The 13,947-nt window shown below is 45.5% G+C and overlaps 1 protein-coding gene across 1 annotated transcript; it reads left to right on the forward strand.

Moving 5' to 3' along the window:
* The first annotated feature begins 7,775 nt into the window (after positions 1–7,775).
* On the forward strand, positions 7,776–11,299 carry HOXA11 (homeobox A11). Its single transcript, XM_048302869.1, has 2 exons — positions 7,776–8,442; positions 9,938–11,299. Exons 1-2 carry the CDS (start codon positions 7,779–7,781, stop codon positions 10,168–10,170), a joined length of 897 nt encoding a protein of 298 aa, XP_048158826.1. The 5' UTR covers positions 7,776–7,778; the 3' UTR covers positions 10,171–11,299.
* Positions 11,300–13,947: the final 2,648 nt, after the last annotated feature.

Raw genomic sequence — 13,947 nt, forward strand, 5'->3', positions numbered from 1 at the left:
GGGACCTGGGGGAAGGCGGCTGCCTGAGCTGATGCTGGTAGAGCCGAAGAGCCGGTTGAGAAAAGTAAGACTGTTTCTCCCAGCTTGGGTGCCGGCTCCACCATTCCCAGGGATGCTGCTTTCCGTTCTAGCATAGGTGGGAAGCAAAGAGGGCTCTTGGCAGGAAGGTGCGCCAGGAGAGGCTGGGGTCAGAGCAAACTTGCAGATAGAGCTTAGAGCTGCTGGTTGTTTGGCTTTGTGCAGCGCCGTGCTGTATTGCAGAGCTGGGTCAGGCTGCATGGAAAAGTGTCTCCTGGTTTTTATCCCCGGTTGTTTTATTCCCGTGTACTTGCCTCTGAAATCATTTTAATCATTCAAGTGCCAGGGAGGAGGGTGGACGGCTGTGTGGGGAAGAAATACGGGGAAGGATGTTTAACCTGTCTGCTTTTCGCCATTGTTTGTGCGTATCTAGAGAGAAAAATGCCAGCCGGGCATTGTAACCTGTCAGTTTTAATTAATCTGAATTTCGTCGTAATCGCCTTGATTTGAACGCACTAAGCAAATTGCTTTCATTTATTCCTGATCGTATAAAACGACCTATGTAGTTGGCTTGGGTGAGGAGTAATGGAAGATCGGGTTATTTCAAGCCTGGCTTTAGCTTTCGAGATGGCTTCGGGTAGGCAAAAAAAAAAAAAAAAGAAAAAAGAAGAGGGTTTTTTTAATACAAAGCAATCTTGGATGCGTTTCGTCTCCAGCTAGTGGCTGGTTTACATTTAAATATGTGAGGACTTCTAAATACCGTGCTGTATGAACTCTTGATGGGCAAATAAAACCGAAAGAGAAAGAACGAGTAACCCCCCCACATTGCCTGGTCCCATTCGGGATGTTTTACCCAAATTCCCCCGGGTTCTGCGGTGTGGATCTGTCATGCTTATGCATCTCGATTTCTGGAAGATGTGATATTAGTATCAGCATTTGTTGAAAAGTCGGGAAAGGGAAACAAACGGGACAATGAGCGGGCTTCCACCCCGGCATAGGCAAGAGCAGCCATATTAGGCTTAGAGGAAGAGCTCTTTTAATGGTTATCTTTGCTTTACATATGAGAGAAGAGACAAGAAACGATCCTTACCAGCTGGCTGAGCTGTACATGGGCATATGATTGCATTCTAAAGTGCAGCACGTACTTTAAACGCGTGTTGTACAAATGGCTTCCTGTAAATGTTACACAAGTACAGGTACCTTAATTATAATACAATTCTGAGAGTCCATCAAAATATGAAGTTGGAGCTTTGAAGTCGTTGATTTGACAGTCTCGGTATAGCGATACTTCCTGTACCCGCCCCCTAAAACAACCATTGATGAAGAAATGTCTTTAGTTCACGATATGTGAATAAGGCTCTCCTATAAAGTTAGCAGTGGTACAGTAAAATCTGATGTGTTTCTTGGCGAGTTGGGCAAAATAATTAAATAAAAAATTGGAATACCTTTATAAATCATTGTTAAAATTTAATGTGCATTAGAGAGAACCTTATATCCTATAAAATTCAATTTAGCTTAGAATCCCAGTCAATAATCTTGACGTGAATTTCTGTGGCATAGTGTGGCTCTCAGCATCTCAGAAACAGTCTGACTATGACAGGCTGGTCTCGGCGTTGAGGCATTTCACTTTCTGTAGTGTTCTGGGCTTAATCTAGAGGGCACATTATATATCTCACAACTCTCGTGTGTTGTTTATATCCCGAATTGGTAGGCAGAAAATGCTCGTTTGCCAGAGGCAACATGATAGGATTGTTTTTCTTCTTCTTCTCACTGAATATATTTCCTTGATTAACAAATCTAAGGTCAAGTTCAAGGCATCGATTCTAGCAATACTTTCAAATGTAAGTCGACATGGGAACGTTTTGGCGGACTTTTTTTCCTTTTTCTTTATTTTTTTTCCTTTTTCTTTCTTTTTTTTTTTTTTTCTTTTTTTTTTTTTTTTTTTTAATGTATAGAGTAAAGCGGCACTCCCGGTTGCGGGTGAACTTTGCATGGGAACATCGCCTGGGATATGGCCGTCCGCAGGGATAACTGTCGATTACTAGCACCTCGCTTTCAAGGGACCACTGGGGATGTTTCCCTAAATCGCTGTGCTTAATTCTTCATAAAATACGCTGACACGAAAGGGGATTGGTACCTACTTACTACAAACGGTGCTAACCACACGGTGCTTTGTGGGTCTGGGTGGGAGTCGGTGGAAAGTGCCTGCTTTTCTGTACTGGTGCATTATAACGAAGGAAATTTTTGCAGTTTAGAGCCCTCCGCTGGCTCTAGACACCCCTCTCCCGCAGACTAAGTTTGCTAGAAGCCTCTTGCACCTGTATCTGGATAGACGGGGGAAAAAAAATGAGCGACTGTGTGTATGTTTTCATGTGCCAGGAAAGCCTCCGAGGGTGTTCAAGGGGAGAAAAAGAGACATTTATAGAAGCATCGTCAGTCAATCAATTTTTGATATACTAGTTGGTCTGAGAAAAGATCTTCTTACGTCCGTCTTACTGCCAGCATTGTCTTTCAGGGGCAGGCTCCGAGCAGTAAATATAAACAATTTAGAGGGGTTCAGCGCCCCGGGACCTGGGAGCTCAGGGCTGGGGAACAGGGGGGTGAGGAGACACAACATCGTGAGAGACTCCCCGCGCGTTGGGAAGGCGCCGGGAGGCTGTCAGAACAACAAATCGTTTGTCTGCTAGAGAGCAAGAGAATAGCTGCCGAAAACATGAAGTTACCTATCTGGAAGTAGCTTCCTCTCCTGAAAAAAAGCCCGCAATATTTCGGCTTCTTGCAGCTACCAGAGTCAGAGAGCCCTCGGATGTTCATCAGCGCAAAGGGATGCAAAATATCATGATTGGTCGCCAACAACGGGTATACATCTGTAGGTCCGTAGCCGTTTAATCCTGATATTCAAACTAGACGGGAGGCTTGAAAGGAAAAAACCAACCACCTTCTTAATTTCAGCAACTGAAAAAGGCACAGAGGGTGACGGAGGAAAGGAAAGGATTTTGCTAGTGATATTAAAAAATAATCTAACGTATTCTAGCCCAGACGAGTGCAGCCTTTTGAGGTGTTCAAGCCTCTAAAATAATGTAATGTGGTTAAAAAAAAAAAAAAAGTCAGAATTACATTGACTTAAATCCTGTTTACATTTTCTCGTTCTATTTAAATGTATTCTCAAATTTCCTAGCAAAATCACAACCACACCGTTTCACGTTTTGGACAATAAGTAGCTGTCCGTTGTCACAGTACAGGGCTTCCATCTCACCGTTATATACACATAAACAAATATATATATATAATTAAAATCATCTATTATTTAAAATTTTTAGATAGCTATTGTAGCACCTCGTTCTATTTCAATCTTGTGGAAACATATTTAGTTTCAAAAAATAAATAAATAAAAAGAAGTGTATGTATAGCTTCTTTCCATAGCAGACAAAACGGCAAATAGAAAAGAAACGCCTTCTGAGAATTTCTGAGCCCGAGGTATTTAAAATCCAAATAATAAGCAGGCTTTTCTAAAGCTGCATTCCTGGCAAATTTTGCGACGAATTATCGCCTTGTGCCCCTATTTGCACTGGTAAAGGTAGGAAGACGGTGCGCTTTTCGTTGGCAGCAACATTTCAAATTCCCTAATGCTGCGTTTTTCTAATAAGCCTTTGTAGACTGTAATCAACCCTCAATTTTACAAAACACTGTCCTAATTCCTTAGATATTTTCTCCTGCTCGAGTCCTAATACCCGCCACCCTCCCTATGAGAGAGAAGCAGCAGAGATTGAAGCCAGCAATCCTGTAATATTTTAATTAGCTCCTCTTGACGCAAATTCCTTCTAGCACACGTTTCTCCTGTTAATTAGAGGCACCCACCCTGCTGGCAAGGTAAATGGTTGGCTTCAAATATTTTTCAAGCAAAGCCCGGTACAAAAAGACAATTTAGATACAATAGAACTTGACCTTTTGAAGAAGCAGTAGTGAGTTAAACACTTTCCTTTGCACGCCATCTGTATATGTAAGAGCTAGACTATCGAGGCGTCCTAGTTCTGTTTATATTCCTCCAAAGAAGAGATGTAACTTTTTCTCCTCCCTTTGTTTAGCTTAGCTATGGGTAACAGTCTCCCCACCTCTTGGCCACGCTTCTCCTTTGCAAAACCGTCTTGCAGCAGAGGTTCCAAATTCAGAGCGGTTTTACCCTCTCTAATCCGGTCGAAATACATGGGAAGGCGTAACGAATGCATTTTGCTTCTCCAAACGAAATGCCTGCCTTTGTTTATGTTGTTCTCAGTGAGGTTAGCGAGGGGAAGGCTCGGTTTTCCCCATTCCTCAACGCGGAAGTCCCAATTACTGTATTAAGAGAGCAATTCAACATTAGACCAAATAATCAACATTGATAATTGTGCTGAACACAGCAACTTAACAGCAGGCTGCCTGCAATTACCCACACATTCCGGGACTTTAAGCGTACATTATCTCTTGTTTCACTTAACAGCAAATAAAGCAGAGAACAGCCTGTGCCTTGGGTGTCTACTCGCTCCCAGACGAACTGTGCCCCCCTCGGTTTTCCGCATCACCCTTCCCCCTTGTTGTGCAGGCGGCACCCGGAGGCATTTTGGGGTCCCCCTGCGTTACAAACCCGCTTGAAGAAATAGGCTGCTTGGTTGGGAGAGGTGGGGGAGAGAGCTCGAGCGATTCAAAAGCAGGCATCGGGGCTGCACGTGTGCATGCTGTGCAAGCACATATATGCCCAGACACACGCACACCCACGCACACACACTCCTATTTCCAGTTGCCTTCTCGCCCTTCTTGCCTTAATTTCCCTTTGTTTCGCAGAGGCAGCCCCGACCTCTGGCACGGCGGAGCCTCGCACGGCGCCGCAGCCCCGGCTGCAGAGAGGAGCGGCAAAGAGCCCCATACAAACCTGTGCCAGCTCTGCTCCCCATTTCTAGCCCCAAGGTTTGAAATTTATTGAAATGCAAGAGGGCGGCTGCAGTGAGTCCGAGGAGGTGGCGTCCCGCGATTAAGTGTTGGGCAGCTCTGTCATGTCTGCTCTGACACAAGCTGAAGTTGACTGCCAAAGTGCTATAAAACCGCAGGTCAGTCTAGAACTGTTTTCGGTTCCCCTAGACGCGCCGTGTTCAATTATAGCCTTAAAAGCCCTAATACAAGTGCAAGAATTTGTTTGCCATCACACAGAGGCGGGGCGAGGCTCGGCAATGGTGGCGCCTTTGTTATCTCAAAGTCACTGAAATCCTTATACATTCCTTTTTGTTCGAAGGGAGGAGTGTCTGCGTGTGTGCAGGGTGTGGGGAGAGGTTTTTCATCGACGGAACTGAACGGTGCGGGTATACAGGGAAAATAACCAATGTTCGGACACCAAAAGAGGGCTTCCGACCCCCCAGCCCACTCCACCCACCACCACCACCACCACGACCACCCCCCGTAAAACACCTAGGAGGAAAGTAAATGTGAGCAAAATTACAGCGTTAAGGAAAAAGCCAACCAGAGCTCTTGTACACCCCTCCCCACCTCAAGTAAAAAAAAAAAAAAAAAAAAAAAGAAAAAAAGAAAAAAAAGAAAAAAAAAGAAAAGAAAAGGAAAAAAAAAAAAAAAGAGAAGGAGAGAGAAGGAAAGCCCCCCAACCTTTTTACAATCCCTAAACGACATTGCAGTCTTCTGCTAGCAATTTTGACGACATGCAATCTCTTTCCATCCACTTTCTAGCAAATATGTCAAGCTGGAAGATTAATTCATTAATTTCAAGTTCAGCTCACAGACGTGCGGTAAGCATAAGAAGTTCTTGCAGCAAACCAAAATAAAGAGTTCATTACAGGGATACGTCCAGAGCATTTGATTTGTGAACGGTAACCCTTGTAAAATAAGAAAAAGGCATATAAACATTAATGCTAATAAATTAGTTTACTCCACTACAAAGTAATTACTTGATAATATTGAATTTACAGCTTGAATTCAAACGCAATAGTTAACTATAATGTAGGGGAAATACATAATGAGAATATTTTCTCTCTGCACAACATGATTAGATTTGTTATTGGGTCGGTTACGATAAGCTAAGCAATAAATAAACAAATCGATGTTGACATTTAAATACCGAAGATCTCCAGAATTTACTAGAGAACTTTTCTCCGGATGTATAAATACTTCCACAGCACTGCAGAGGGAGAGGGGGGAAAATCCAAATATTATTTCCCTAACATTTTCGTTTCCCTTTCACTACCCTCCCAAGTCCACGGGGGCACGGATCTTGAACTACGTCTGATTTCCTCAGAGTACCGACTTCACAATTAGCCTTTTGCCATTCTGCTTTTCTATTTTGATGAAATCCAGCCGGAATTCAAATATTTCTTTTCTGAAATCGAGCATCAGAATAGCAAAAAAAATACTTTTCCGAGAACTTAGGGATGTCCGTGCCTCAAAAGGTGCTGTATTCTTTGGCGTATTTCTCTGTTTTCTTTGGCTCTGCTCATTCGGTGGGGTGTGCATTTTTATTGGCAGAAAAGCACTTTTTATTCTCTGCCCTGTACAATCCGCTTTCTATATCATCCCTTTCATGCAACAATAGTAAAAGTTTAACCAGGTTTTTAAAATAGGTCTCCCTGGGTCTCAGCCTTCAGCGACGACACAAAGCTAAAAGGAGAGTATCTCGGTACGGCGAGTTTGTTCCTACGGGTTAACAGTATGTCAAGTAATTTTAGCTAGGCTTCTGGCAATTAAACTCGGAGTATTTGTCAAGCCGGGGTAGCCAAATATCCACTGGTTTTCCAAGCATTTAGCCGCAGTGTTGAGGCGGAGAGATCAGCAAACGGTCTTTAGCTCCGTGGTCTGCACTTTAAAGGGCTTGCTGGCTTTCTGGCGTTGCGAATGAGGCAAGGGACGATTTGGAGGGGGTAAGGAAGGGAAACCTGCGTCCTGGGAACCCGACATTGTTAGCTACCTCCAGTAAAGCTTGGCTGAAGCCGCGCGGGGTATTTGAGGTTAATATGTAAGTAAGGGAAGGAAGACACTAAGCGCTTCGGAAGTGAACATGAATGCAAGCATGTAATCTATTCACCATGAAAATCAGTAAAGACTTGACCCTGGCACATTCTTCCTAGTAAGGTTTCCAGAAAAAACCCTTAATGGTGAGGGCTTTTTTCTCTTTTAGGGGGGAGGAGGGGAAGCCCAAACCAAACCAAACCAAAAAAAAAAAAAAAAAAAAAAAGGAAAAAAAAAGGAAAAAAAAGGACGTTTTCTTCAGGAGCGTTTCCTCCTCGGAAGCAGCTTTCCAGAAGAAAGCGTGCGTCCATCTCTACGGTGCCCTCCTTCTCGTAGCCTGCCAGCGAGCCGCCGAACGCCCCAGCAAGCCCACAAACAAACAGAAAGGTCTCACCTAACCCTGAGGGGAATTGATAAGCCTCTCTGCTCCAGAGCCAGAGGGTGCCAGGGACCGGGCGGCTAAGTCTGGGGCAGTGGCAGGGCGGCTGTGTGTCCCCCAGGGCTCCCCCCCGGCCAACCTGCGCTCGGCTCGCCCCTGGGCGCTGGCGACGAGCTGTTGCTTTCCCCCGCGACGGCCACAAAGGGAGCGGGGCCCGGGCCCGCCGCTCGTCAATGTCAACGTCGGGCCACGTGACCGCACCTCCCTGCCGCCGCCGGGAGAGCTCTCCACGTCAGCCTACGTCTCCCCATCTCTTACTTCACGGATCCGCTTCAAAGGGGCAGCTGCGTTAGAGAATCATGTTAAGCTCAGCTAATGCGGAGAAGCCGAGGTAGCCCTAATGATGGATTTTGATGAGCGTGTTCCTTGTTCCTCTAACATGTATTTGCCAAGTTGTACTTACTACGTCTCGGGTCCTGATTTTTCCAGCCTCCCTTCTTTTTTGCCCCAAACCCCGTCTTCTCGCCCTATGACATACTCCTACTCCTCCAACCTACCCCAGGTCCAACCTGTGAGAGAAGTTACCTTCAGGGAATATGCCATTGATCCCTCCAGTAAATGGCACCCCAGGAACAATCTGCCCCACTGCTACTCCGCAGAGGAGATCATGCACAGAGACTGCCTGCCTGCCACCAACACTGCTAGCATGGGCGAGATGTTCGGCAAAAACACAGCTAACGTCTACCACCCCAGCACCAACGTCTCCTCCAATTTCTATAGCACGGTGGGCAGGAACGGGGTCCTGCCCCAGGCTTTCGACCAATTTTTCGAGACGGCTTATGGCACGGCGGAAAATCTGGCCTCGGCGGACTACCCGGTAGACAAGAGTGGCGAGAAGGCGCCCGCGGCCGCCGGGGCGGCGGCGGCGGCAACTTCAAGTTCGGAGGGCGGCTGCAGCAGGGCGGCGGCGACGGCGGCGGAGAAGGAGAGGAGGAGGCGGCCGGAGAGCAGCAGCAGCCCCGAGTCATCTTCCGGCAACAATGAGGAGAAATCCGGCAGTTCCAGTACGTATAAAGGCAGCGCCGGAGCGCTTTTAGGAAAGGCAGCTTGAAACCTAGCGCACCGCCGCTGTTAAATTTTTATATGCTGTTTTATAAGCATATAAGGTTTATGAAGGGCCTTTAGATTTCCCCCAACAAAACTTTGTTATAAAAGGCGAGATCACGTGTTTAGTGCTGAAATTGGCCGTGAAATACCCACCGGGCAATGGATGCCTAAAAAAATTTTTTTCTTTTTTTTGCTCCTTTCTTCTTTTTTCTGCTTTTTAAAGAAAAATAATAATAAAAAAAGAGTTCCGTGGTCAGCTCTTGAAAATATAATAACGTTAGTTCTGTGCCTGTAAATTCGGCAAAAAAAGGAGATCCTGACTCCTTTGATATCAATGTAATCCAGTGATTTTATAAAAGCCATGTGTTGCACCAGAAGTCTTGTTAGGAGCTGAATTCAAAGCCTTCGCCGTTTTAACGATTGCACTAGAATAGCGTTTAACAGATAAAGTAGCCGCCTGAACTGTAGCAATATATTAAAAGAAGCAAATTAACCTAAAGCTGGCCTTTTTGTCTAAAGGAAGCCATTTTACTAAGGCACTGTGGCAATTACGTGTTGCCTTCTGTCCAACAGTTTGTTACTTACAATTGTTATTCAATCTGTCAAAGTCTGATTTTTTTATGTGGGCTTTTTAAAAGGCAAAGCTAGTATACGGCCGGGGGAAAAAATACCTCGACAATGAACTGTACCAGAAAAGGAAGTTTTTAAAGGGATAGCAACTACGTTTAATGTAAAGAGCTCCTGAACCTTGAAACCTTTTATATTCTGCTTAATGAACTTTAAAACCGTAATGGCTAATCGAGAGGAGAATACCTCGATGCGGTGGAGAGCGTGCTTGAAAATAGCCGGCTAGGGGGAGAAGGAGACGCCTCAGCCTTGGGCTTAGGGGCTTTTCCTCTGCTCGGGACGTAGAGACGGGATTAGGCCAGGGAACGAGGGCGAGATCCAAGCGGGTACGGGCTCGGGGAGGGCTGGGCGCGGGCCCCCCCGCCCGCTGCAGCGCTGCCCGCTGCAGGCAGCCAGGTGATGGCTGCTCCCTGGGCAGCTCCGCGTGCGTGGGGGCGCCCGGCGGAGCAGCCTACAAAGGCTTTCCTCCGGCTCGTGAAATCCGCAAGAACCCCCCGCCACCACTCTTTCCTCCAGCTGCCCTCCCCGCGGAGGAAGCGAGGACGGATCCCCGCGTCTCGGCGGGGGTTTCGCCCTGCACACTGCCCGGGGCCGCGGCGCTGCAGGAGCCGGGGTGTGCCGGCGGGTCCCGGGCCCGGCTGCACGCACCCGCCAAGGCAGAGGGCTGGCGCCAAGCCCCGGACCTACCAACGCCGACCTCGGAGCGGGCAAAACGCGTCTTTTGCATGTTAACGTGCTTTGCCGGAGAGTCCCCCCATTCCATTTCAGCCCCCGCCGCCGGCCACCGCCGGGTCTCAAATGTTTCTGCATTTTTTCGCTCCACAGGTGGACAACGTACGCGTAAAAAGAGATGCCCTTACACCAAATACCAGATTAGAGAGTTAGAAAGGGAATTCTTCTTCAGTGTCTACATAAACAAAGAGAAACGCCTCCAGCTCTCCCGAATGCTCAATCTGACCGACCGTCAAGTCAAAATATGGTTTCAGAACAGAAGAATGAAAGAAAAAAAAATTAACAGGGACCGATTACAATATTACTCAGCTAATCCGCTACTTTAAAACTCATAGCGTTTTTCAAGATGAGATTAAATTCAGATTTCGCCCTTGACAAGGTCAAGCCACGGGGTTACGTGGAGGAAGGAGGTGTGTATCTGACGGGACTAGAAGAATCTAAGGTTTTACACACATGTAAACCTACTCTGGAACTGCGATGATAATTTTATATATATATATTTACATATCAACTGGAATCGATTTGATTTTGACACACATGGGATCCATTTCTAAACGTGCACGTCACCTCTGAGTGCAAAATTCATACCTCTTACCTTTCCAGGCACTGCGGCTCACCCTGCCACCGCTTTCGGCAGGCACAGGCGGGGACGGTCCTCCTCTATCCCCGGACTCGCCCACCCTCGGCCCTTTCTCGCCCCTGTGCTGCTGTGGAACAGCTGTCTGGAGATTGCCAGGTCGGGCTCACCCAACCAGGACCACTGCAGAATATAAAGTCTGTGAAATAATCTTTTGCTCTTCCTTAGAAAAATATCTGGGTTAGAGGCAGTGTTCCATTGCTCATGGGTTTGAAATAAGAATTGAAGGACGGAGACACACACACCCACACACATGCACACACACACAGAGAATTAAAGGAAGGGGGGATGTCATGTCTACACTTTCCCGGGGCCAACTGCGAATAGCTGTAATATGGATGTAGTGATGGTTATAATAAAGTTTCCTTTGGGGGTGTGGGAAGGTATGGGGGCGAGGGAAAAAAGACCTAAATGAAAGACTTAATTATTTACTTTAAAAGATCAGGTATAAATTCGCCATATGTCGTAAAGAAGCAATCACTAAAAATAAAATTAGAAAAATTTAATTAGCTCTTGTTTTATTTATGACAACAGACTATGTGTTGCCATCTTTTTGGAGACAAATCATACACAAATACTAAAAATAAATCGGCAAAAAAGTGTGAATTTCAGCATTTTAACAGAAACAACTCCATAAAGGAAACTAACCTTCTGGCTTCTGGCTCACAAACTTTCTTCAGGAAATACCTGTGGAGAACGACAGTTTAGCAAATACCACACAACACTTAATTGAAACTTGGAGTTGTGCAATGCACTAACATTGGATCATTAAAATAACTCTATTGCATGTTCGTTTAAAGGTGACTAGTGAGGAGTTTAAACAGAAGCCAAACAATGTAAATATGGTAATTTTGTTGTTGTCTACTTTAAATGCCACGAGCGCTACTTTGTCGCCCAGTCGACATATGCAAAGAATGGAGAGTTGTTTGGACTTATTTTAAATATCTATAAATATATATATTTCCCTGCAGGAACCAAAGCGTGAAAAAATGCAATTTAAAAAAAAAAAAGAGAAAAAAAAGGAAAATATTTAAAATTCTATATCAGTTTACAAAGGATACGGTGTTCTATCGTTGAGGTAATTTGCTGTTGAGAATATCTGAATGTATATTTCATACAGGAACGGTGTTTTACAAGACTTGTAAATAATAAGAAGAAAAAGAACCCATGACCTATTTTGTTCGAATGCCTTTTTTTTTCCCCTGATTGATTTTTTTTGTTGGTGGTTTATTTTGGTTTTTTTTTAATTGTTCCTTTGGGGCTAAAGGGTGTGGGATTTCTTTACATGTGCAACAAAGTGGTGATAAGAATGTTTTTGATTAATAAATTTTACCAAATGGATGTAATTTCTTTGTCACAATTCACAAAATGCAATATCTTTATATGACGTCACTGTTTTCAGTATGTATCATCTATATGTATATACAGTTTTCTTTTAATATGCGAAAGTATTTGGTTGCATGTATACAGTGGAACAGCGCACAAGGAAAATAAAAAAAAAAAAAAAGGTAACTTTATATTTTTACTCTGGTGTTACGTTACTGCATGTTCTTTTATCCAATGTAACTCTGGGACCCGAAATTCCTCATGACCTTGTTCGGTCATTTGGGGCGAATTACTCTTCTTTTGTGAACTTCGTCGTTAAATCTTCTACTCTGGAGTTAACAAGTGGACCTGGGCTTGTTTGGGCACAGTTTCAGCGGGTCACAGGAAAAGGAAAATTAAGTGTGTTCATAGCTCGCTACATGTTAGGCCTTCTTATCCTGCCAATATCGGCGGGGCAAGGTCCTATGCTCGAGGGCTGGATGTGCCATTGCTGTTTGCTCCCCGCCAACATGTGTCCAGGAGAAATGTTTGTCAGTAGCATTTGGGACACATTTTATAAGCTGGCACCAAAGGGAAGGTTCAAGCCATTTGATGGATGTGGCCAGAATTTAGGAGCCTTAAGAAAACTGTTGTCTTTCGGGAAAAAATCCGCATGGCAGTGTGGTGGAAATGGACTGTTTGAAATTGTCCTTGATCTCCAACGCAGGGAGGGGGTGGACTGAGGTGGACAGCGGGGGGAGGAGGGCAGGAGGGAGAAAGTTGGAGGGGGCAGGGGGGAGAAAACCCCAAACTCCAAACAATAGCTGAGATAGGAATGTGTTTTGAGAAGAGTGTTTGAATCTTTAATGTTGACCCTAACCCTAATCAGGAGAAGAAAGTGCATTCTGTTTTTGCATTGTTTACTGGCTTTGAACTTCTGTATTGCTTGGACATCACCCATAACCTTGAGGTGAAGGACTTACTGACTTGGGCCTTTGTTGACCACTGCCACCCAGCCAGACAACGTTTACCCAAAGGGAATCTTGAAAAATGAGGGGGAAAAGAGGGGACTTTGTTTGTTTGTTTGTCTAGTATGCAAGGGGGAAAGCCAGTTAAAAGGAGACAGGCAGATGGACCGACAGACGGTGAGAGAGGGATAGAGGTACGGATGGAGAGCTGAATGGCAATGAAAGTTAAGCCTGAAAGCTTCCTTTCCTGGTTAAAAATTAACTGGTATTCAGAGCCAATCCAAGAGACAGTAAAAACATGGAGTTTCTGTGGTCGGGGTTTGGATTTCCTAGCCCAATAAAATCGCATCCTCTGTGTTGCTGTGACATTGCGGCCATAAAAACTGTCCGTGACTTGTCCGCTCGCCTGTACCAAATGCATCGCTATAAAGGCAGTGGAGGCTCTTCCAGAGGTTTTTACACCGGGAGGTGAGCGACCATTGCTCTCCGCCGCCACCGCCGCCGCCGTCTGTCTGTCCGCCGGCCCTCCCGCCGTCCTGCCGCGGGGCCCCGGCGGGCGGGCGGACGGACGGACGGACGTCGGCCGCGGTTTAGGGGCTGCTTTGCCACAAGATGGCGATCTTCAGATCAATGTCAAAGCCGCCCAGGGCAAGGGAGCAGCTCTGCAAAAGGAAAAAAAAAAAAAAAAAAAAAAAAAAAAAAAAAAAAAGAAAATCTTGGCCTTTGTTCACTTTGCATCCCTGGAGCCACACGGGTAATTATTGCACTTACCGGGCTCCGCTGTACAAAAAGCCGCTCGGGATGCCGGGGGAGGGGGGAGACGCAGGGGCTTCTCGGTGGAGTTAAAGCCTCTGGGTTTTGGGTTAGGAAATGCGTGAAGGTAAGTGTTTTATACGTCTACCGGCATGGACAACGGCGAGGAGTGTGCAGGGACTGGAATGGTACCCTGTGATCTGGGGTGGCCCTTGCCCCGACCGCTGAGCACCGCGGAAAAGAACTGTAAGGAGGGGAAGGGATGCAAAAAGTTGGTGATTTGGATGTGAAATAATATAGAAGGGACTTTCTAAGTTGCAGTTGACCTTTTATTTTCTCTTCGTTTTGGCCAGCCGCGTGGAAAATCCACGTTATCTGGAAATATTTTTTCAGAATAACTTGTAGCTTTCTTCCACTTATTAAAAAAAAAAAAGTAAAAA

This window comes from Corvus hawaiiensis, chromosome 1, assembly GCF_020740725.1.
Source record: "Corvus hawaiiensis isolate bCorHaw1 chromosome 1, bCorHaw1.pri.cur, whole genome shotgun sequence".
Lineage (NCBI taxonomy): Eukaryota > Metazoa > Chordata > Aves > Passeriformes > Corvidae > Corvus > Corvus hawaiiensis.